This window comes from Vespa velutina, chromosome 2 (genome assembly GCF_912470025.1).
Source record: "Vespa velutina chromosome 2, iVesVel2.1, whole genome shotgun sequence".
NCBI lineage: Eukaryota > Metazoa > Arthropoda > Insecta > Hymenoptera > Vespidae > Vespa > Vespa velutina.
The window spans coordinates 14,038,285-14,064,161 of record NC_062189.1 but is presented as its reverse complement, the minus strand read 5'-3'; the positions used below and the strand labels follow the sequence as shown (position 1 = coordinate 14,064,161).

General features: G+C 35.6%; 1 protein-coding gene across 3 annotated transcripts in view; it reads left to right on the top strand.

Annotated features, from left to right (window-relative positions):
- The window catches only part of LOC124946439 (muscarinic acetylcholine receptor gar-2), a 28,236-nt gene extending 4,214 nt beyond the window's left edge, over positions 1-24,022 (top strand). For 2 of the 3 annotated variants that reach the window (XM_047487145.1, XM_047487146.1), the window contains exons 2-5: positions 5,445-5,623; positions 20,639-20,847; positions 21,021-21,209; positions 21,514-24,022. In XM_047487145.1, coding sequence (XP_047343101.1) covers positions 5,526-5,623; positions 20,639-20,847; positions 21,021-21,209; positions 21,514-23,816 — 2,799 coding nt within the window. In that variant the 5' untranslated portion in view covers positions 5,445-5,525 and the 3' untranslated portion in view covers positions 23,817-24,022. Of the gene's footprint in view, positions 1-5,444; positions 5,624-16,873; positions 17,125-20,638; positions 20,848-21,020; positions 21,210-21,513 lie in introns of those variants that run through there. The other variant, XM_047487147.1, reaches the window with a different exon arrangement.
- The last annotated feature ends 1,855 nt before the right edge of the window (positions 24,023-25,877 follow it).

The window sequence follows — 25,877 nt, the reverse complement described above, 5'->3', positions numbered from 1 at the left end:
TCGATCGTTAAATTCAAACGAAACTTCGCGGACGCGCTTCGTTAAGAAGTCCGAAGAAAATAATCACGATTACTATAATATATCACGAGTAGCTAAGCACTTTTCGCGAGACAGCTCGATAAGGAACACGAAAGAAAGGTACACGCTATCGTTCGTGAAACACATTTAATCCAATATAAGAAAACCGTCACGAATACCTTTCGATAAGCGTTTACAACGTTCTGAGATTCTTACAATTTATAACTCGATAAAATTAAAACACCTTTTGATTGTCACATGATTCCGACTCTTATTTCGTTACGCGTTCAGAATTGATTCGTACCTCGTTACGTCAAATCGAATATGATTTAAATCGTTGATTTTAAAAGAAATAAAAATATTCTGAATGGAAACTCTGATCGGACGAATGTCGATCAAATTGAAAAGATTTGAAGGTTCGTTTCGTGCATCACGTCACGTCGAGATCGTGATCAAAAAGTAGTCACGTTTCGTCCAACCGATACGCAATCGCGTCATGTTCGCCAATGTTCCATTCTCCTAATTATAACGTAGAAAGGAAAAGAAATGAAATATTATTCGAATAGTAGAAAGGATTTAATCCAAAAATTTATAAAATTGTATGTGCAGAAGGATTGACAGAGGATCGAAGAAAATCACGGAATATTGTAATATCTTCTTTTTCCTCCACTCTATTTTTATCTCTATTTTCTTTTTTTTTGCAAAATTCTCTTACCACTTTTACGCGATAATTAAATTAATAAAAAGAAGCACGCTGATATTCTTTTTCTTTCGGACGAGATAGGAACATTACGAGTGCACGCAAGCATAAAGACGATTCTATCATGATTACCGAACAAATTTCTGTTCATCATCCGTGACAAGGATGTTCGGGGAGAGAGATGAGAAGCATCGGATTAACAATGTACGTACATCCTCCACCTGTCGAGCAGCACGGCTATCGTATTTACAATGTTCCCACCGGTCCATATAACATCTATAGAAATTCAATATCGTCTGTAACGTCAAAATACATGTGCGTATAACATGCAAATAGATGCAATTATAAAGCATTCCGTATAATTCCTTTTATAGGGAGTATCAAACGAACAACCAAGTATATGTTTTTAAACACTGAGAGCGAACAACTTTAACTACAAACGATGGCTAGGGAAAGGAACGAGCATTAATAATCTTTTCTAAGATCTTGTAATTTCAAATCCAAGCGTGCACATGATCGTTAAAAGCCGAGAAAAGAAAGAAGGAAGAAAGTTCTCTTGCCTTTGGTTTTACTTCATTGTCCCATTTTTTTTCTTATTTCTTACATTTCCGGTGTTGTCCAGAACAGAAAAGCTTTAACGAAATGCGTAAGTCGATATCAAATGAAAGATCTATAAAATAAAAATAACATAAGATTTAAAAATATATACAGGAAATTAAGATGCTTTTTATAGAGATGAGTTCCCTAAAGTTTTAAACGATCTAAAGTCGTTTATTCGAATTGATAAGCTTTCCGAAGTAATGCTCGTTTGTTTTAAAATAAAAAGAAATCTACAACAAGATTGATCTTCGTTAAAGAGGATGCTTCAGATTCCGCATTCCACTTTTATATTAACGATTTTGAAAGTTTTTCCTCGAAGGGAAAAAGATTCGCTTTGATTTGATGTCACGAAAGAACGATATCCTTTATCTCTCTCTTTCTCTCTCTCTCTCTCTCTCTCTCTCTCTCTCTTCTTCTCTTTCCTTTCTCTCTCTCTCTCTCTCTCTCTCCTCTTTCTCTCTCTCTCTCTCTCTCCTCGATGATACAAAGCAATGTCAAACGTCGCGGGCTTATGGGAAATCAAGTATAATTCGCAATTAATTAATTTTCATATCGGAATGCGAAATAGATGTGCCAATTACTAAATGAACGACGGGCGGTTTGATCGATTGAAATTCAAAAGGCCGACATATGTATCCGTACGAGTATAAACGATCTATGGTTATTCTCGAAGAACGAAAGACGAATTAGAGAAAGGATCGTGATTAACGTACGCTTGCTCATTGCCCAACGGCAAAACAGAGATAGAGGGTAAAAACATTTTTTTTTTTCGAGCCGATAGGCTTATCTAGAATTTTTTCATCTCCACGGAATTTATTTATGTACTATATATCGACCTAATTTCAGACAGTTTCTTTCATTTCCTCAACGAGGAATATTGAGTCACACCGAATGGAAGCGGTAGTTTCCGGGTTCGCTAAAACTAAGATAGAAAGATGCTTTCGTCGTTTGCACAGTAAATTATTCGCAAATCGGGGGTCCCATTGGTCTTCCTTTAGTAACCATCTGCTTTCTCCTTCTCCATCCTTCTTTCTTCCTTTTTAAGATTTTTCTTCGAGGGGACGATCACCTCGAGAAAAATCGAAACTAACTGACTCGTAACCGGAAATCTACGTCGATCGAACACCAATTCCATATTATTGCCTTCCGTCTTGATGATCTAATCATCATTTTGTCTTCTTTTCGACTACGACCGACGCGTTAAATGTATAAAATTAAAACAATTTATCGTAATCGTTCCCAATGGATAGATAAACGATCACTTCGCAAAGAATAACAGATTGTTTTATTTTTAATACCTCTGATGAATCATAAAGTTTGGCTTAATTAATACCCTCCACCACGATGTTTATTAAGGACAATACAAAGCGCAGGTTTTATCGCCCGTCAAATCTGCATCTGTTGACATGCTATTTCTTTCTCTTTTTTTCAAACATGAAATGTCGTATACATATAAATACATTATACTTATTATATATATATATATTTATTTATTTATTTATTTATAGGGATGTTTTGTTGAAATCACAGACAAATCGATGGTCGGTTCTAGGCTGACGCGATACCACCAAATCCTCGATGTTTAATCTTTCGCTTCCTGTGTCAATAATCATCGTAAAAACGATATTCGATGATTTTCCGAGAGAACGTGAGAAAACGTAAAAATTCGATAGTGCGTTCGCTTTTCAATCCCTCGCTCTCACTAGATTCTCTAAACGTATAGTACTCTTTTTTACTTTATACTACCTTCGTTTCATTTTCACTATCTGTCGCTTTACATGTTCAATATCGGTCGTACGAGTACAGGATCCATGAACATTCACGCACACATATATGGCAAAGTCACGTTTATGTTCCATATAAGCTGTATATCGGAGGATTGCCTGTACAGTATCTCCCAGTGAAGAGAAAAAAAATATGTATATATCGTACGTTTCGCATTCGGATGAATGAATGCACGAAAACAATGCGATAGTGGAACAAAGTACATAGACGTCGATGATAATTATAACGTTAGATCTCTTTCAAATACACATATGTAAATAAATTTTATTCTAAAGTTTTAAATCTAACTAACTGAAACATTTAGAACATGGAATAGATCAAAATATTAACTATAAAATAATGATCTGTATAGAAATCCTCATTTAAAAAATACACTTCAACGATTTTGAGAAAAAAAGAGAAAGAGAGAGCTTATGGTTCGCCAACCATGAATAGTTTTAAAAGTAAGCGAAAAATTTAAGTTCTTAAGCAATGGTGTGCACTAATTGACTACTTCTGTCCTTTTGTTTTACACATGGATTCATACGAGAATTTCCAAGGATGATGAGTACAAACAAATGCTAGTAAGAACTAGTCTAGTGAGAATTAAAGTAATATCTTGTGTTAAATCCAATCTCTTTTTTGAACGACGCTTTCTTAAGACGTGTGGCCATTTGAGAAAAAAAAAATAAAAAGAAATTATTTTAAGAACTTCCCATACGATCCACGATTCTCAAATTCTCAAATATTTTATAGAAATATTATATAGCTTTTGTTTTGAAGACATTGGTGAATAACAGAGATCTGAAAATTCGTAGAGGTAATTCTATGAAGATGTTCTCTGTGAATCTCGCGATGAGAAAAACTCAACGCCTGAAAGACGGCAATTTATGACGAGGTATTGGAAAAATGGTCGTGAAGAAGAAATATCTTCACTACGAACGATTCTCTCTACTCGACGTTACATAACATTCATGTACATGTACCTAGAGTAGTGCATAAAACAAGAGAGAAAAAAGTGAAGAAAAAAAGGAATCGAAAAAACGTTCGAAAAAGATATCGCCGATACGATAAGAGTCGCGTGTTTTATACTATTTCACGTGCTCGTCCATCTGCATGCAAGTATGCGAATACGTACACACATTCTCTCGATAGGAATTCTTCGAAACTCGTAGAGAAAGATAGATAGTGAGAGAGAGAGAGAGAGAGAGAGAGAGAGAGAGAGAGAGAGAGAGAGAGAGACTCACTGGAAATGCACCGATCGATCCGAATGTTTTACACGGACGCATTGTGTCTCGGTACATTTCGATTGTTATAAATGCTTGTAGAACAAAGTGAAAAAAAAAAAGGGATCAATTCCTTCATCGTCCTTCATTTATCTTTATTTCATTAGTTTCAACAAACCGAAAGGTCTTCATGTCAATTAGGAAGGAAACTCGTTAACGAAATTGACGTTATCAAACGTAATTAGATTTTCAAACCAGAAGAATTTCAAATTGCGATTAATAGCTTCTTTATTTTTCCCATGTTATTTGTTGTTTATTAACGCAAATAACAAGTCCTTCCGTCGTTTGACCGCAAACAAAGTTTCTTTGAAAACTCCTAAGGCTAGTTGTTCGTTCTAGGTAGTGCCTTTGTAGAAAGTCGCTTCGTCTTCCAGCAATATCCATGCAAATACGATAAGATTTCTACTTGATGCGACCTAGGAAGCTCATTTAACCATTAGCAAGTAATTCCTTTATTACAAAAGAACACGGGCAGGACATTTTTCGCGATAATAACGACAAAGTCAGAATAGTAAAATAATGAAGTGATAAATATTCAAAAACTACAAAATCTTGCTAGTGCTACATATATATATATATATATACTTATATATGTACGTAATACATCTACCGATTGTTTTCTGAAACGTAAACTTACTCCTAGATAAAATCAATCGAAAACAAAACGCTTGTCTCAAAATCATCTATATTTATATATATATATATATATATATATATACATAAGCCAATAGCAGTGTCTCTTCCATGCGATTGTTTTTCTTGCGCTGCGATTGTTGAATTTGAAAGCTTGCTCGAAAATACTCAAGATCTTTTGCATTCTCCTTATTCGACCTTGGCTTTAGCTCCCACGTGAAAGAATTTATTACAGATATTAAGTCACTTTTGCGCAACTCAAAGTCAAATGCCAATCGATATATTACCGGCAATGAATTTTGACGAGCAAACAATGTGTGCTAAGCTAAAGGTCGTTCGGCCAACTATATACATTTTTTTTTTCTCTTCAATATATTACATGATTTCATCTCTGTGAAAGTAATAACTATTAGACTTTCGATTTAGATTCTTTTGATTTGCAGAATGTCCAAGAGATGACTGGACAGTGAGAGAAGGTGCGGTAGCTCTTGAGCTTGCTGTCACCGTGGCTTCGTTTCGACGGAATGGAGGTAAACGGGACTCAAAGCAGCCTGAACGGCACCGAGACCAATCGTACGACAGCACCAATCTTTACCATTGGCACCGATTTCATTACGCGGTGGTGAGTTATCAACTCGGCCTCAGCCAATAGCAATTCTTTTCCTTTACCTGCATTTACAAATTACCACTCTTTGCCACGACATACTTTGCATTTTTTATTTTACCTCTTAATATTACCTTAAAGATTATGAATTATACATTCGAAAACAACGTGTTAAAAACGATACAAGCAAAATTTATAACAGTTTATATCGTGAACGGAACATACGTTCTCGTGCATATTATTTTCCATTCTCCATGCAACACTTTCTCCCACGATGCAGAGTACGTATCTCACCTACATTGCGATCCAATGGTTTTTCGTCGAAGGACAAGTCGGGAAATCGTGTCACCGAGAACAGTGACTCTCAACCCAATATTCATCATTGTTTGTTTTTTACTTCAAACATGAAAAGGGGGGATAGAACGAATAAAAGCTAAAATCATGGATACATTTCTACACGGAAAAATGGACGGAGAAATTTGTAATTGTTATCGTGTAAATTAACTTCTTGAAATCGACGAAATTTAAAAGGAAGAGAAAGAAAGAAAGAAAAAATCTCTCTTTTGTAATATCTCCAAATAACGTTCTTAAATCATAAAACATCCAAAAGTTTGTTGAATACCATGAAAGATCTCAAATAAAAGTGCTTATTATAGGATCGATATACAAAATTCCTTGTTTTTGGAATAACGAATGTTGGCATCACGAATTGTCCCACACACCTTCTTTGTTTTCTCATCGATGGCCCGTTAGGATTCGACTCACGAAATTCAAGGACTGGAGAATTCTGATATTTCGTCCGATATGTATATATGTACGTATCCTTCAAGTTGTTATGAAGATCGATGATAAAGGTAGACACATTTATATCCCGTAATCGTTCAAGCAAATGCCTGATCACAAATCATTGTCATAAATATCGTGCTGACTCTTAGAGGAGAGTTTAAAACGCTCTGGGAAAATATTTTTCCAAGTTCGTAATGTCAGACTTCAGCCGATAAAACCAGAGAAACGAAGCGAACAGAACTTCATCGAGCTAACGACGATCGTTTAGTTCGATTGATTTTTCGTTTTTGGATTTTATGCCTTTTAGCCTTTTCGTGGGCAAACGTGAACACGAGGAATACTCATTATCGTGGAGCAATAACATCCCTACGATTCGTTCTATTAACGCGCCATTATTGTACATCTATGCATTTGGTATTTCTAAGGATGTATGTATACATATATGTACGCCAAAGTTGGAGGAAATGAACTTTCATAGACGGAAGAGAAAGAAGAAAAATTTCTTTCTCTCCCTCTCTCTCTCTCTCTCTCTCTCTCTCTCTCTCTCTATTTATCTCTCTATCTCTCTCTCTTTCTCTCTTTCCCTCGTGTTGTTATTTCCTTTCGGACGGTAGTATTGTCCTTCGAAAGCTATTAATAAGAATCGATCGAACCAAGAGCTGTCTCGATAAGCGAAAATTCATTTGTGGCTTCGAATGAAATTCGGCCGATTATCGAGAGATTTGAACTAACAGCTCTACCACTATCGTGATTTCGAAGTTTCTCTTTAATGAAGAACGAGTGGTATAAGTCATTGGTATCTCGGACGATCTTTCGACGCGTCTCGTCCGATGGATTGGAAGCGAATGAGAAATATCTGACGATAGTAAATTATCTAACACTATGTTCGAAAGAATTCTTATATTATTCACATATTGTGAGCATGTTAAAACCGTATAATTTTCAAATAATGAATAGTTACTGCTAACTCGGACAGCTGTTGCACAAAGTTTTCCAATAATGCACGCTTGTATTTAGTTACGGTAATTACTATTTAAAGGGATGCACTTTAAATTCATATATGGGTCGAAAATGTAGAATGTAAACTGTAAACGATAGATCAATACATTTCTAAAAGATTGGGAGAAAGAGAGAGAGAGAGAGAGAGAGAGAGAGAGAGAGAGAGAGAAAGAGAGAGACAAAAGTCGATCTTGTCGTCCTAAAAACAGTGGTACACTTTTCAAAGGGCCGACCATCGTAATTTATGGTTTACATCGATCTTTTTCAATCGGGCCGACCGCAACTATTATCACGTGGTACGGTCGTTGATTCGTTGAATTTCCAGTGTACGCGGAAATGCAAATTCTCTTATCTTCGAGTAGAAAACTTTTTTTTTATCGATTTGCTGTGGGTGCAATTAATCCGTATATATCAAGGAGGAACATCGCTGCAACAGAACGAAACTCGTATAGGCTAATCTCGGCGAAACAGAATCCTTGACCTACCGTTAGCAATACCAGTAGTAGCTACTACTAGTCTGGAATTTTGCAAAGCTCGCTATGCGGATGAGTATGTAAGTTTCGCTCGGCGTGTTACTCGCTTTAGTGGCTTAGGTACGAGCACGATTAGGTATACGAGCCGATGTCATTTAACAAAATAGAAAACAAATTCCGTGCGAGCGAACGAACGGAATCACGCAATCATGGCTAAGTCATTACCGGATGATGTTCGAACACGCGATCGAGACGAACATTTTGAACTTTGGTGTATTTCAACGACACATCCGTGTCGTTTATCGATTTAATCTGTTTATTTTTTTTCTCTTTTATCTCTCTCAACTCTCATATATATATATGTACACATCGCATATTCTTCCTACGAAGCATCATTGTTATTATTATTAGTGATGCGACTGTTACCATTGCATTACTACTCTGCACATGATCACGTTTTCTCTCTCTTCCGTTCCTTTTTCACGGTGTCTTGTTTTCTCTGTCCTCCATATGAAAAGCAAGACGATGCATCGTATGAAAAGGCTTGCCCGTTGAAAAGGCATTCTCCAAAGGAGACGAAGCAACGGCATTCATTGTTTCGCGATATTAAAAATTAATATGGATGACGAGTATACCAAGCAAATTGATCGTGCCTTTGCACGTTCGATTGATTTCATTTTCTCTTTTCTTTTAATCACGAAAAATCATTGGCTTTTAGAAACGAATCAACGAATCAACGATTCGATCTATCAAAAATATTCATATTGGATATCGTAGTACTTTCGTATAAATTTCCAACATTTTTTCATCTATTCGGCCTACTTCGACTATTTATATCTTTGCGAAAGATTTAAAAATTTGTTCGAAAAGAAAAATAGAATGAGTTAAATATAATACTCATTTTATCTCTTCGATAAGAATAATCGTTCGAAAATTGAAAATTCGAGGCATTCGAAACATGTCTTTTCACCATTCGAACGTGTCGGGCGCTAAAACTCCACAAACAATGGCCTTTAAATTTCATTAATACCAACTAATCATTAGGATCTGTAATACATATTCCAGAGTGCGCTTAACTTCGTGATAGCAATATTCTACTATTATTTCCTTTGTTGTTCTTTATATGCCCCTTCGTGTTTTATTATCCTTTAATACACTTCACGAAGTGCGTAGATACAATAAAAGAAATTTAAAATCATTTCAAAAAGGAAAGAGAAAAATAAAAAGTAATGTGGAGACAAATAAGGGGAAAAAACGCTAGAAATTGTGTTATTAAGCATGTATATTGCTATGACACCGTACATATTGATTTTCGAATTTTCAGTTTCCGTGAAGAGGAATCGAGGAGGAAAAGTGTGTTATCTATGTGCCAAAGTGGAGCGCATCGCATTCAAATCGCGCGTTCCCATGCCTTGAAACGGAAATGCATACACTAGATTCGCCCGCATTCGACATGCTACTCTCGTCGATGTGCATAGAATTTCTGGGAATATTTAATTTACCTCGGGAATATGGAGAAAAATTCAAGTATTTTAAAAATGCAAAGAAATGAATGGTTTTCATAGTATATAATATATATATATATATATATATATATATATATATATATATATACATATATTAGTAATAGAATGTCTTCAATGTAGAATAAGATATACAATATAGTATCCTAGTATCCCGAATATTTTCCAAATTCAATCTATTTTTGAATATGTCCGATGTATAGAGTTTTATGTTATTATAAATTTCGATTTAATGAAATAACTCGATTATTTTATCGATTTTATTAATGGCTTATCCATATATAGATATATACAGTTATAATTAACTTCGTCACTATCAGATATTAGTAACGATACGTTGCTTTTCGTGTTCTGATCTAACCGTTGGCACAGATGAGCTAAACTTTCGAGATATCGAGGAGTATCGTAATTATGCGCAGTTACCTGTAGAGAGAAGCAGTGTTAATTACTCCACAGTTTTCGACGATATAAACACATTGAGAAACGGTACACAGAGCGAAATTTAATCAACTGCGGGCTGTTTGTACATAGAGAATAAAATACGATTTAATCATAGCCGACGTTTTTTGTGAATTCAAATGAATGATTTAAAATTAAAAAAAAAAATTAAACAGACTCGTTTTCTCGAACGTCAAGAAGTATATTCACGTATCCTACGATTTTCTTTCTCTCAAGAAGAATTTTCTCTTAAGAGTTACCTTCCCTTTCCAAGAACCTGCGAAATTTTACATCGCCTTTAGGTCAACGAGTTTTCAAAGAAAATAGAGTCTGCTGAGTAGGACGAATTTTACTATGCGCTGTTATGTATGCTTAAACGTAGGTACATACCTTACGTATACGAATCTACTTGGTCGAGCAGGTAAATACGCTGATGTGGTAAAACTAACATCCTAAGAATTTAAGATATTCACAAGTGAAATCTTCTATTTCTTTTTTTTTTTTTTTGCAAAGGGAGCCGAATTTTCTGATTACTACGCTTCATAAGAAACTGTAAAAAGTAATGAGAATAGACCGAGATGAGGGATTCGGAGAAACGAGATGAGTGGAACAGTATATCTACTTTTGATCTCATAATGTTTAATATTACGACCTTGCTAAAAGTATCCCAGATGAGAATTTTTCATTGAAATTTACGAAAGAATATAAATCTTCGCAATATTAAATGATAAAACCCGTAAAGTCCATGAAGAGATAGAATGGTATAGTGAAATTTTAATCGTACTAAATAAATCTGTTTATTCTTTAAATCCATTATTTCGCTATATAGTAAAAGACAATATTTAAATAGTGGGAGCACCAAAGACGAAAAAATAATATTTTGACTTATGCACTAGCGTTTTTTTTTCTTTTTTTTTTTACCAGAACTTTTGACCCAGTGCAGTCGACATTTATATATCAAAAGTCACTAGTGTGGAAATCACCGAATATAGGACAAGATACGGTGTATGTACTTACGGTGCATGTTGGCGCACGAAAATTCTGACTATATGCAAAAAATGTACGTAAGCAAAGAGCACTTTGAAGTTCTCCGAAATAGCAAAATCGACCGAGCAAGGCAAACTCATTTTTCATTAACTCAATTAACCCATACACGTATTCGACGACTTATTGAATGTATCGTTAGCGTGAACATAATACCATGATTTTTTTAGATTAACTTTGAGAATAATTTACAAAATCAATTGTAATTAATTACCAAAACGAAACATGATTCAAGATATTTGCTATATAATTATATTCGAAAAGTTACGACAACTTTCTATAAATTTACCGATCCGAAATATGAAAGCTTGATATTCAAGATTCATCTCCATCTTCCAGTAACTTATTTCTCCTTCAAATAGCTTTCTATTATCGATCATACTCAAGATCACTGTATCACTTACTGAACACTTGTAACCTCTTTTTTTCATCCCTCCTTGAAGCTCCCTCATCTTTTTATTTCCACGGTCAATCTTACTACGATCGTGTTTCAAAAACCTTCGTCTCTCGATGTCGAATCAAGAATGATAAATCTCCATCGAAGCAACCCACGTTCACGATCGTAACGAAATCCAAAAGCCATTATTTGGAGTTAATGTGAAAGTAGAAAGCTAAGAGAATTCACGTGAATAATTAAAAGAGTGAAATTCCACTTTTTCTTTCTTTTTTCTTTTTTATCATAGCCGATCTTTATATAGTTTACTTTTTCGATTTGTATGGCTCGACCCGTTTCTGGTCTATAAAAGTTCCCTGAATGCTTTGTCTGAAATCTCCTTGAGTTTCGGCTTAATAATATATGATGAGCAAAATTTCAAAGATGTTAAGATACTTTAGGAATCGATAACTGCAATGAGTTATGTCTGGAGGCAAAAGGAAATCTTTCGAAATATATGCACTTTCAAGGAGCAAGAAAGAAAGAGATTAACTTTTATTAAGATACAAGACATATTGAAAGGCTCCTTATGAAAGTGTGTACACTAGTGATACAAATTTATGAAACGAAAAACGAGACTGCTATTTTCAATTATCGAATAAAACAACTTTTAATATTTTACATCATTTTATACAGAATATAGTTGAGCAATCGATCATGAGCAAGAGTTTATAATGATTGGGATGAATTGGGGAATTTTGGGTAACCACTGCGATCAAGAAGTTGCATATTTAAGCTACGTACTAACTTGTTCATGAAAGGAATGACCTATTAGATGGAATGTAAGTGGTTAAAATTGACGTAGACGCATACTACTCTCTCTCTCTCTCCTTCTCTCTCTTTCTCTGTCTCTCTCTCTCTATCTCTCTCTCATTTTCGAACCAAGTAGATGAGTGTGCCAGACCTTTTCATCTTGTAGGAGTAGCAGTAGCAGGCTGGTTAAGAGAAACGTCCTTGCTGCGTTAATTACCGCCAAGTCTTTGTGTGACAATAAAGAGGGTGAGCGGTAGCGAGGAAGAGTGAAAGCTTCTGCATAAAGCGTAGAATCGTTATTGTACACCTGTACATTAAGAGAGGATCGTCAATTGCAAGTGTGCCCACTTCCTGCGCTATCTAATTGTTTTTGTCTTTCATTCCCATCAGTAAATGAACTGATCAGTAAATGAACTATGTCGATACCAGACAATTAACTATATGTATGTACATTTAAAACTTATCTTACTGCGATCTGAAACATCTGCTTTCCTATTTGACTCCTATTTTTGTGAATTTGTTATCACTTTAAAAAAAGAAATGATATTTCGTCGTGATATAATCGATTTTAAAGTTTCGATAAATATTACCTTCATCTTGAATAGACGTTATCAATCTTCAAAGTTTCGATAGCGTGTACTTCGTCATAGAATAAAGTCGTTTATCAATGTCTTTAAAAGTACCTTGCGTAAGAGTGGCTCGTTGTTTACACTGATCGGTCATAGGCAGTATCTATTTATTCATTATTGATATTAGGAGAAAAAGGAAACGCGTCGAATACCGAAAATAAAAGAACGGATGGATTTGTTTGGTCAGAACTAAGAATAATAAAGAAAGTCCATTGTGAGCATCTGAAGACATTGAATATATCAAATGTAACGTTCGACCTTGAACCAGTTACGAAATTCAGGATAATGTAATGCCTCAGCCGCTAAAGTGTATCTTGCGATCTCAGTTTCGATCGGTTGAATATGAAACAGCGAAACCCACATACAATTTGATGGCGAATCTTTAGTGTCGTGTTCGAGATAAGACGAAATCCGAAATGTCCTCAACGTAATGGAACACGAAAACGTCACCGGCGTAACGATCGATCGAACTCTTTCGAGCTGTTTACGGACTTACGATTGACGCTGTAAATTTCGTTGGAAGTTCGAAAATAAAAAGAGAAAAAAAAAAAAAGTAAAAAATAAAATAAAAGAAAAATAAAAGAAAAAAGAAAAAGAGATAGATGAGTTGGATTTTAATCAAGTGTTCATCCATTTCACCATGAAGAAAGGAACGATAGACTTTCTGAAATAACACCGAATTGTGATTATGCAATTTGAGTAGACTCGCTCGAGCTGTCAGCCAATGTCATTGGCTCGAATATCGAACAGGGGGTCTCGACGCATCCAGGATGGTTTCAGTGTCACGCCCGAAGCGTTCGTACGCTAGCAGAGTTATTAAACGGGTTCGTTCAATTCCCTCGAGCTATCGAGATTCTCCTCTGGCAGTCTACTACATCACCACAGCTTTACCATCAACGTGCCGGCAACACATTCGCCCCTGTAACGCCTGCTGATATTTATGGAACTCTCCCTGCTCTCCACAGAGGTGTAAATCCGATTTGATCTCCACCTGTATTAAGCTTCAGCTTGATGATCAAGCGAGGATAGGCACGAAGCGTGACGACCTAGCGAGCTTGTCTTTCTTTTCACTCTGAATGGAACTCGAATGAATTGCTTTCGTGAAGTGGAACAATTTTTCTGCATTCTTTTCAAAAATTTTTCCTTTATTGCTTGATGTCATAGACTTAAAACTAATTTAAATCTAAAGTTAAAGAAATATCTCCTTTCATGATTCATCGTTCATTAAATTTACTTGATTCGCCCAATACTAAATTTTTTTCATTCACTTCTATGTTTATTCACATGCGAAATACCATCGTTGATATCTCCTATAATTCAAATTCATTTAGATCAAATTCTTTCCAATCATCTGTTTAATTGCAATTTCATATTAATTATTATTAATATAAAGACCTTAATCAGTTTGTAATTTCTGAAAAATTTCTACTATTATATATTTTTTTTTTAATCCAAATGAAATTGAATATAATTGCTCTATATGATCTGATAAAAAATTTAGACTGCTTAACTTGCGGAAATATTATCTATAAAATAGACTATAAGATTTTAAAGTGAAAGAGAAAGGGAAGGTCAGTGTCCGATCAACGTGAAGTATGAAGAAAGAGAGAGAGAGAGAGAGAGAGAGAGAGAGAGAGAGAGAGAGAGAGAGGAGTAAATTGTGAAGTTGGTTGATAGCAACGTATTGATTGAGTAATCCGTGTTATGCGTTCTATGTTCTGTTTTTCGTGTCCTGAACCAGCAATCCGTATTTGAAGAAGATTATATTTCGTAAATTCCAGTTATTCTCGATCTTCCAATGCACGGATGGTATCTTATGCACATTGTTGCATTTTTCCAAACAATCGACAATAGAACCTACCCAGCGAAAAAATTTTTACTTTATACTTCAAATCATAGAACGTCACATATGATCTAAAGTAGCATATGATCTGAATGCTTGATATATTACATCGAAAAATGTTCTTTTTTCAAAGCTTAGCTGTCTGTCATGCTTGTCGGAAAAATATACTAGTAATATAAAAAAAAAAAAAAAAATATATATATATATATGTGTGTGTGTGTGTGTGTGTGTGTGTGTGTGTGTATGTATGTTTACTTATTTTTCAATTTGCACAATTGTCAAATATTCACTCGTCTATCTATTTTAGACGTCTAGTAAGACGATTGTATAGATTATATATATAATAACTCATTCATTTTATCTTTCTTTTATAAATTCATAATCAATAACACGTTTTATCGTTGAAAATTTTGACACAAATCATGAATGGAAATTGTTATATCATTCACATTGAAGTATTAAAAACGTCAAATTGAAGATTTTAAGTTTGACAGAGTCTGAAGTAATTTTGCAAGGAAAGATCAAAAGTTCTCTGTGCAAAGGCAATGAAACTTCCACGCGGACTCCTTTTGCGTTTGTTTCGCTTACCAAATTTCTCGCAAATTTAGGCGGCTCATTGCCAAGCTCTCTGACCACAGCTATGTTCAATCTCGAAGAATACTTTCGCCAGCTTCTTTTACTTTCATCTCAAGATTCTTGAGATGTGAATGCAGAGGCTCGATCCACCAGAAGGAATGGAAAAGAGAAAGGAAGAAACCGAAGAAAGATGAAGATACACGCTAGAAAGAATGGTAAATGCAAGTACGAACTGCAACCGACAAGGGAATCTACCATTTCACGCAAAAGTCCTGCCTTTTATATTCGGAGCTTCTTTTTAATTTTTTTTTTTTGCCTTTTTTTTTTTTTTTTACTTCTTTCTTTCATGCATTCTCTCTTGCATTTCCAACAGTACGGTGATGGTGCGAAGTCTTCATTTATCAAATTGAATCCTCTCTTGAACGATACGTATGTACGAATATGATTTCTTGATTCTTTTTTTTTTCTTTTTTTAATACAAAAAGCTTTCTATCTAGTGACGAACGTATTGTTAAAAATTAAATGAATATGGGATTTATTATAAAAAGAAAAAAGAAAGAAGATATGCTCGTTTGAGTTTACCTGCTGTAAAAGGAGATGAAATATAAAACGTTAAATCAAATCGATACTTTGCACATTCGAAAACAAACGCCATTTAAAAGCACGGGCAAAAGTTTCATTTAAATATAACTCGGTGATATCGTCAACCGAGCAAATTAGTACAACATTCATAACTGCAACGAGAAAACTTACTCTATGTTTTCCTCTACGTTTTTTTCTACGTTTCTCTCTATACCGAGAGTAGAAAAATACGCGGGACATTATTGAGTTACAATAGAGCGTTCTGAAACGCAAACTTGTACAGTCCGAGAAAGTTTCATCGAATGTAACTGCATTACTGTGTACGAGATGCAGAGCTCGGTTAGATGAAATAGATACTACAATCCCATCGAAATTATCAACTTTGTGATCGTTTGACTCCTCATAAATATCAGTAGACAATGAAAGTAAAGATAGGTCAACGTAAAAAATAATTCTGCCTGTTGGTAGTTTCACGCTCTATATATCTGGAAAGATATATATATATATGTATTCACATAATCTTGAACTTCTTGATAAAATTCTTTCCACCGACAGCGGCCTATTTCGTTGAAGGAATATATCTGAGAATTTAAGGAAACGATGTCACAGAAAGATGCAACGTGGAGAAGAACCAGGTGGTTCCGATACCGGCCTGGAGCTATGGGTTACGTATTTCACATGCATAAAAGTCTCCTGAAAGGTTCTATCGAGTAAGAGGTAACCAGAAAATAAAAATAAGATTACCCTCGAGGGCTCTCGAAAAAACTTTGAAAATGGAGTACCCTATCGTACTATCAACAGTTATCCTATTCTTCTACGTACTATTTATTAGATGTACGATATTCGAAAAGAAAATAGATAAATTAGATAATAAGCTAAAGATCGTGTTCGCTCGATTTACCCGAGAAATATCAATTTCCAATGTGAAACATTGATAGATGTGAAAAGAACAACTCGACAAATAAACAATAAAGAATTAATGATAGCTACGAGAGAAAAGATTCATCAGCTCTTTCGTCAATGATGCGATAAGAGATTTCATAGGGACATCAATCATACTTTCGGACGTTCCTATCAAAACTACCTTTCTATACGTATCCCGGTCGATGATTGCCTATATGCTCGCTCAGAGTTTTTTCAATCGAACAATTCAAACCTTCCCTCTCTCTCTTTCTCTCTATTTCTTGTTATTAGTCGAACATCTGCTTTTGTCGGTACGGATCGATGAAGATAAAAAATCGTTAGAATTCGAATATCAATTACAAATGATTAATCGATGACAGATCGATGACCTAAGAATACAAAGATTTACATTAGACGACATGAGAACTGTTTCTGTGGAATCTAACACAATGATACTGAAAAGAAGATGGAAAGAAACGAGCTGAATCCACGACTACCCGGTATTCATCGTGCGTCGAAACGATACTGGTTAGATAGGTACTTGTTGCCTCTCTTCTCTCTCTCTCTCTCTCTCTCTCTCTCTCTCTCTCTTTCTTTTTCACTATGTCGTCGTTATCCCTCTTTCTCTCTCTCTCTCTCTCTCTCTCTCTCTCTCTCTTTTTCTCTCTCTCTCTTTTTCTCTCTCTTTCTTGTAATTTTACTCCACCGGTTCGTTTCAGTTCTCTCGTTCATCTCTCTCTTTCTCTCTCTCTCTCTCTTCCGACCACCACCCCTTTTTCACTCCCTCTTCATCCGTCCGTATGATCATGCCATTCCACGGCGATGATCCTCTGCTCGACGGACTTATATAGCCGCTCCCTTTTGCCACCCTCTTGGCACACATACACCAGAAAGATAGATGTTCTACCCACAGGTTACCACCGGTGAGTCTCATTATAACGATGATGTACCTCTTCGGTGTTGGTAGAAAGGAGCCACATTACGATTGCTCTTCTCCTAGTAGAATATTTCCACGACTGTAACAGCAGAAAAGATTAAGTTTTAATACTGCTCCGTTTAAAGTCTAAATCTCGAAATCTCACCGAAATAAATCGAGCAAGAGGTGATATAACATTTCCGTATTCGTCGATAAACACTGATTCATGCGTCCATCATGTTTGTTGCTTGTATTCGATAAACCGATATATTCGTTAGATCAATTAAATTTACCTGTGATGCAAACAAAACAAGCTATGCATGTAATCATAGAACTAATACACGATAAATAATGCACTAATGCAAGAAGTAACAATTCTCAAAATTAACGAATACAGATACGTACACACACACACACACACACACACACACACACATATATATATATATATATATATATATTTATATTTATATTTATATTTATATTTATATTTATATTTATATTTATATTTATACATATGTATGGTACGTATGTTTGTATATATATATATATATCTTTTTTTTTATATGCAATTTTTTAATTACAAGTGGACCGTCTATATACTCTTTTTTCCCAAGCAGATTCATGAAAGCTTATGTAGTATTGTAAAGATACTCCTTCAGTCAAGTTCATTTTTTCATATTCCCCACTCGGCATTGCCTTCATGTTCGTCTCTCCTTGTCTTTCCCTTTTCTATTTCTACTCTTTCAGGCTACTCCTTGTTGAATTCTAATCTCTTTACATCGCACGGTATTCAACTAAAATTCGTAAAATTCATTCGTTTGAAGAGGACGTTCGTTTTCTCCTTCTCATTCTCTATTATGCTATACATATATATATATATATATATATATATATATATATATATATATATATATATATATATATAGGATATAGGATATATACTATATGCACGATATAAAAATGCCCGAGCGAATTTTTCGAATCTCATTATAAGAATAAGATATTATCATCGGTATCAACGTATCAGATAAAAATTTTTTAGAATTCTGTAAAGTAAATACATCCGATACTCCTTTTTAATTATCTCACTGCATTATCGTGTCCGGATTTTTGTCTTTTATTTCTAAAAATGACTCAATTCTTCCATGCACATATTCACAATTTTCCGTCTGTTCTCCTCGAACACAGAATCCACGAAATCGAATTACAAACAAACGATCTTAACAATATGGGTATTACAACTCATTAGATAAAAGGCTTTTTCTATTCTTCCGGTTAAGGGTTTAGAATCATAAAAGCCCATCGAGGACCCTCTTTTTCAACTCTTCATCATCCCCTTTAACATTGGCTTTCCATGAGTTTTCGTTTTGCGATTCTACTCGATTACGCGCTCAGACGTGCGGCCATTTGAACTTTCTCATTCGAAAACCAGTCTAATCTAAGGTTCGCCTCTCACGACGAGGTAAATAGTAATTCGAAAAGTGGATATACTCATTTCTCTTCATCATTGAACGACTAGCCGCTCCTTCGACCGTTCGATTCATCCTTCAGTCCTTGAGAACATTATTGAAAGTGAAATGAAATATTACGAGAAAAGTCCTATACCTCGGTACCTCCTCATAAACGAAGGATAATTAAAGATGTTGCTTATCGAGACAATTATAGATGCTAAATCCAGTTATTTCTTTGGGATCCTTTCATGTTAAAGCTGACAAAGCAGAACCCCTATCAATAACGTGGAATGGATAATCGCGAATTATATTACGCTAGAATTTGTAAAAAAAGATTGTTTCATTAAAAGAAAAATATATTTTCTTATTTTCGAATTATCTATAAATCATCGTTCTATTTATATTATTCAAAAAAATAACGAGAAAATATATAGCAAACGCATGACTCTTCTTGACTGATTACGATATCAATAGAAAACTTAATACGACGTTATCAGACTTATTTTCAACTTAAATCTAATGAGTAAAAAAGACAAAAAAAAAATGAACTGTTGTGTCTCTCCAACTATTTTTATACGGATTCCCCGGGTTTAGTCTCCGGAGTCTAGAAGATTGAAACAATGGATACTCTCTACTTTCCCGGCTTTTTATACGCTCCACTTCCTTATCTGCCCCGGTAGCTCGCTACGATAATAGTCTCTCTTCCATTATTGTAATAGCGTTACAATGACGTTCATTAATTCCCGAAAGCATAAGTATGAAAGTCAAAGACAAACCATGAAAAAGTAAAAATCGTCAAAAATAATGTAAATACATCGATGTAAATTACCCATTAAATTTCAAGCTAACAGATAATCGAAAAGGAAATAGATTATTAAAAAAATTTATCTTAATTCTCGTACAACAACTAAATGTTTAAAAATAAAATTCATCGAAAATGTTACTCCATCATTGGAGTTAATACAAATATTATTAGCTGAAAAATAATGGAATAAATATAAAACAAATAATATTTGAGCAGCTCTAATGTTATAATAAATGATTCAATGGTGGAAAAGGTTGAAACGAGGTCCAAGTGAAATCTTTTGAGGCACTGGAATTGGGATCGTCGACTCATATCGTCGTTCACAAAAAGATTCACCCTCTTTAAGGCGCGCGTCGTCGTTTCTTGCCTGGCAGCGACGGAACCGGTATGTGACGGGAGGGATAGATGTGGTTCCATTCATGCTTATTTCAAGCTCATTGTGTGCTCAGTGTATTCAGCCTTTGACTTGCCTCTCGTGTTGCCACTGCAACGACGCTTCATAGAGCACAAGGGAAGACGGTAGAAAAGAAGAAGGTGGGGAAAAGGAGTGGAAGAAGATGGGGGTGTTCGACCAGGAGTCAGGAAATACCGGTGTCACATTTTCTTCGATGTTAGCAAGCATGAACCTCTAAGAAAGCAAAAAAAAAGAAAGAAAGTAACGATATTTTCGATATATTCCCGAGAAATATTCGACGATTCGATGACGATTTTATTTTACAAATATCATAACTTAAAATATCTCGTCGCAATTTATTGTATTAGATTGTATTAACAAAATTTCTATCCGATCCCACTCTTTATATTCTTTGTAGATGAACGATCATGCGATATCATTTCGTTTCTTTTCTTTTTTTTTCCTTGTTTCTCTTATTTCAGGAAGCTGAAAAGGCAACGAGAGCGTCTCTGCAGATACGTATACAATCAGATTTTGACAGCGGAATGTACTCAGTTGAATGGAACTTGGCCTGATCCCGATGATCCACGCTGGAGTAGCGGTGAATACGGGGAACTTTTGCCGGAATGGTTTCCAACAAATGCAACCAATATCTCGATTCCAGGAAATATAACAACCCCAATGTCACTGGGTAATGTAACTGAGATTAAACAATTCTTTGAGTCGTACGTTTTCAATTAATTTCACGTGAAATAAATCTCTCTTTCTATTTTATCTTTTTTATTTTTCCGAAAGTAAATACATCTGTTAAAAATGTTTTCATTATTAATTAATAAAACAATATATCATTTCTTTATCAAACAGATATAGCACCTGTTTTACCACCCTTCGAACTCTGGCAAACAGTCCTGATAGCTATATGCCTTGCGATATGTATACTATTGACAGTGGGTGGTAATATTCTTGTATTATTGGCATTTATCGTCGACAGAGCCATCAGACAGCCGAGCAACTATTTCATTGCATCGTTAGCTGCCACTGACATGCTCATCGGTAAGATCCTCATATATGGAATCTAATTTTTCGTAAAATAATTTCTTGGCGTTCTTAAAACTCATAAAAATGGATGGAAGTAAAAATGATATCTCGAGGAGCACACAGTCTGTTTTTATTTCGCTTTTTTCTCTCGTTTAATATCATACCTACGTTGATATGACAGGTTAGTCATAGTGATAGTAGAAGTAGTAGTAGTAAACGATGTGGGTCGGACGTTATAGATGTTCCGAAGAACGATTGTTTCATCATACACAAACACAATAGAACTGATCGAACCTACTATATCTTCGTTGTTACACAGGTACAGTCTCAATGCCATTCTATACGGTATATGTTCTAATGGGCTATTGGAATCTTGGACCTCTACTCTGCGACCTATGGCTATCCGTAGACTACACCGTCTGTCTGGTGTCACAGTACACGGTCCTCTTGATTACGATCGATCGCTTTTGCTCGGTGAAAATCGCTGCGCAATATCGCAGCTGGCGTACAAAAAATCGTGTCATTTGGATGGTGACTATTACTTGGATCATACCGGCACTTCTCTTCTTCATCAGTATATTCGGTTGGGAACACTTCATCGGTTATAGGGACCTTAATCCAGGACAGTGCGCGGTGCAGTTCCTCAAAGATCCAGTGTTCAATACCGCGCTTATAATCGGTTATTATTGGACGACGCTGATAGTTCTCTTCATTCTCTACGGAGGAATTTATAAAACCGCCTACGACATGCAAAAGAAGAGCGAAATGAAGCAGAGAAAAATGCAATCGATGGTGGCGTTGAGTGCCGGTGCCATGTCCGGAATGGCTGGTCGTGCAGCAGGTATAGGTATGTCAAAGACTCAAAGTACTTTGTTGAGTCAAGATAAACCAAGAGTAAGCTTGTCGGGTGGTCAAGAAGATAATACGATTGGTGCCGATAGCGGACAAAAGTCGTCTAAAGTTTCGGGATCTGGTGGAACAGAAGATGCTGCGGACAAGATCACATATGCAAGTACAATGCCTACAGAAACTGAAAAATCTGAACGCTCTAGCAGCCCGGCCTTCGACTCCGACGAAGAAAGTACCGTTGGGCCGTCTCAACAACTGAGTAACATCAAGAAACGTTCATCTCTTGCCGGCCTGGTTGTCCAATCTGGGGCGCTTCAAGTGTTCGCCACCAATGGTCGATTAAACGGCATCGTACCCGTTAAGATCGAAACAAGCGTACCAATCACGAAGAAAAGCTTACCGACAACGAGTCCGGTCTGTGAATCTAGCACGATGACTCAAAAAGGCCAAACACTGCCGAAAATACAGGAGCTCAGTCTTCTAGACACCGATAATCCTGTCGAGCCAGACAAATCGAGTAGTCAAACTTTAACCCCAGAACAATCATTAAAATCTATCGACGTTTACAGTAGTAAACAGGTGACCACGTCGAACGAAGAAACAACACCGCTCGTTCAAAGCCGACAACTTTCACTGAATAGTTCTCAACAAAATATCATACCTCCACCCACGCAGTTTCAAAGCAGTCCACCGATAACAGGAAGTCCTTCAACCTCATCGTCCGGTGACAGACCAAAGTCTTTGGTCGTTCCCAGTCATGGTCAAGGTACCTTTGACATTCTAACTGGCCTCGATGGAGCCGACTTGAGGTACATGGACGAGAGTTCGGTCATTCTCCCAAGTCCTTCCTACGAAAGCCCACCTTCCTCTTTCTCGTGCAGTTTAGCAAATCCTCTTTCGACGGCACCATCATCGCCTATTCTCTGTAATGCTACTTCTACGGCGACTACGACTAGCTTGTTACAAGCCGCGCTCCTCAGAGCAACTCAACAAGCTGGCGCAAATCAAATGGCTCCATCGAGCAAACAGGGTCAACAACAGCAACCGGCTATGTCGAATGCCTCGAGTCAAACGCATCCACCACGTGTCTTTATTACCCAACAAACAAACGCCGCATCTCAAACATCTCCTACAGTGAGCAAAGTGCATACCGAAGTAACCGTAAAGGCTGAAGACACTAAACGTCAACCAGTCACAACTGTTATCGGTAATGCAAAGATTGTTGAAACATCCAATAGTACGACCGAGAGATTTTCTGATCAAGCGACTGAAAGATTCTCTGATCAAGTCACTAAGATCAATAATAATCCACCGCAAAATTCATCGTCGAGTAGTATGGTGCCAACGATTTCTGGTACAGACGGACAAGAGTCTAAGAAACAATCAAAAAAGAGAGAAACCGAAAATGAGGAAGAAAGCGGCTCTAGAAGAGACTTCGTCAAAACCATCGGCAAACGATTAAAAGCCAAAACTCAGAGAAATCCGACAATGGGACGACAAAAGTCAAGGACTGAAAACAGAGCACGCAAAGCCTTCAGAACGATATCTTTTATTCTTGGAGCTTTTGTTGCCTGTTGGACCCCTTATCACATTCTGGCTCTCGTCGAAGGCTTTTGTACGAATCCTCCATGTACGAATGAACATCTCTTCATGTTCTCCTATTTCCTTTGCTATGCAAACAGTCCAATGAATCCCTTCTGCTATGCCCTGGCCAATCAACAATTTAAGAAAACCTTTACGAGAATACTTAAGGGTGATCTACACATGACGTAAATAAAAAATCGCGTCGAATAGGTAAAGTAGTACGTCGTACCTACTTTTGTTTGAGTATATGGTAAATGCTATAAAAACAAAAAAAAAAAAAAGATAAAAATTAAATAAAAATTCGACTCTAAGGCCTTCCATAACGCGTATCGAAATATTCCCACGCATCGTAATTGCGGTGAAAGCGGACAATAATCTAGTCAAGCGGCGACTCGTGAAAAAAAAATCTATGTACTATGAGCTTCGTGTATATAGAAGAAAACACTTTTTGTTGACATTGTTCGACATCTATATTCAGATGTACATATTGTATATGTGTGAATACTTGTTAAAATTTATGTTACAAAAAAAAATAGAAAAACATGCTGAAATCGTATCACGTAACGTAGTTTTTAGAAAAGTAATTATCGTGTCTCATATCAATTAAAGATAATAATTAATTAAACCGTCGGTGGGCATTCAGCGTAAGCTCGAAAACATCAACTTTGCTGTTAAAGAACGACGATGTGCTTTGAAGGCACAACCGAACGGAACGAAAGGTATAGCTACATAATTACAATTATTTCTCAATGAAGACTGTACAGAAGAACGTCAATATATTTGCGATGTTCCCTTTGTCGTGAGATTAAATATTCTGAGAAGAGAAAGTACTTTAAACGCGAACCTATTCTGCGAAGCAAATCAATTGACTTTTTCATTCTTAAATACATTTTTTAACGCGACCTGTCCATTTCTGAAAATAAGATCGATATCCTAATTAGAACGGTGGAAAACCTCGAGGTGAAAATGCTACACATTAGATGATAGATTATATTTAACGAATCTCTTTAATGTATGTTTAATAAGCTTGATTAACCAGAAAAAAAAAATATATATATATATATATCGAACGATGCTTCGTTCGCCACATGAAAGACAAAAAGTGAAAAAATGCTTGAGATAATTATTATAGAATATTATATGGACTTTAGTGACGTTCTATACGTACAATCTATCTTGACCGATCAGACTTCAAATCTAAAATTTAAAAATGAAAAATATTATTCAATGGCTGCACGCATTTATTAGCAGAGGAAATAAAATAAAAAAAAAAAAACTGTTAAAATCTCTCTATGACACGCGACTCTTTTTTACGAGCAACGAACTGAGTTAGAACAGCTTGTTTCGAGAAAATATCGGATGTTCGAGAATTTTATCGTGGAACCATATTGGATCCAGATACACACTGCCCTGGGGTGGCCTATCAATGCGTAGGCCTTTTTCTCTGACCTTTCTCGAATATAATATTTTACTCGGGACGAGCGATCGTTCGTACTTCGATGCGATCGATAATTATGCTACTTATTCAATCATTAGTACCGCTTTTGTTACTTTTTTAAATTTCTTCTTTTCCTTTTCTCTGTCTTATTCTATGAGCTTCAAAATGATCGATCATTTTTATTTTTACAAAATATACAAAATTGATTTATTGAACAGGGAAAGAATTGAAAAAAAGTTATGCTTAATCAGTTTATAATTCTTTTCTTCCTTTTTTCTTTGTAAATTTTTAATTTTTAATTTTTAAAATTCAAATATTAGCGACTAAAGTGATCTCCTTCCGAAAATTAAATACTAAGATAAGCTACGTTGTTATATGTGTAACTGCTTGTATAAATACTTCCAAAATTCTATGAAGTTCAAGAAATACTAATAATACGGTATGTGTCGATAAAGCTTATATACTGTTACGCATCGACATTTAATTAAACAAGAATACAAATGTGAACGCAAACACAAATGTGTGCATGCGTGGATGCGCGGTATGCGCTATAAGCACAATAAGCGCAAAGTAAGCACAGATCGGTAAATTTACAGATACGTGGATTCATAGATGCACAGTTGAATGAATAAATGGATGTGCGTATGCATGTATATGTGTATGTGAATATATATATATATATATATATATATATATATATATATATATCTGTATGTATGTATGATTCACACTTTATTGTACTTAATGTATTCAAATACATTAAGTATCGGAGAAGCAAATAATTATCGTTAAATTATTATATTCATACTGAG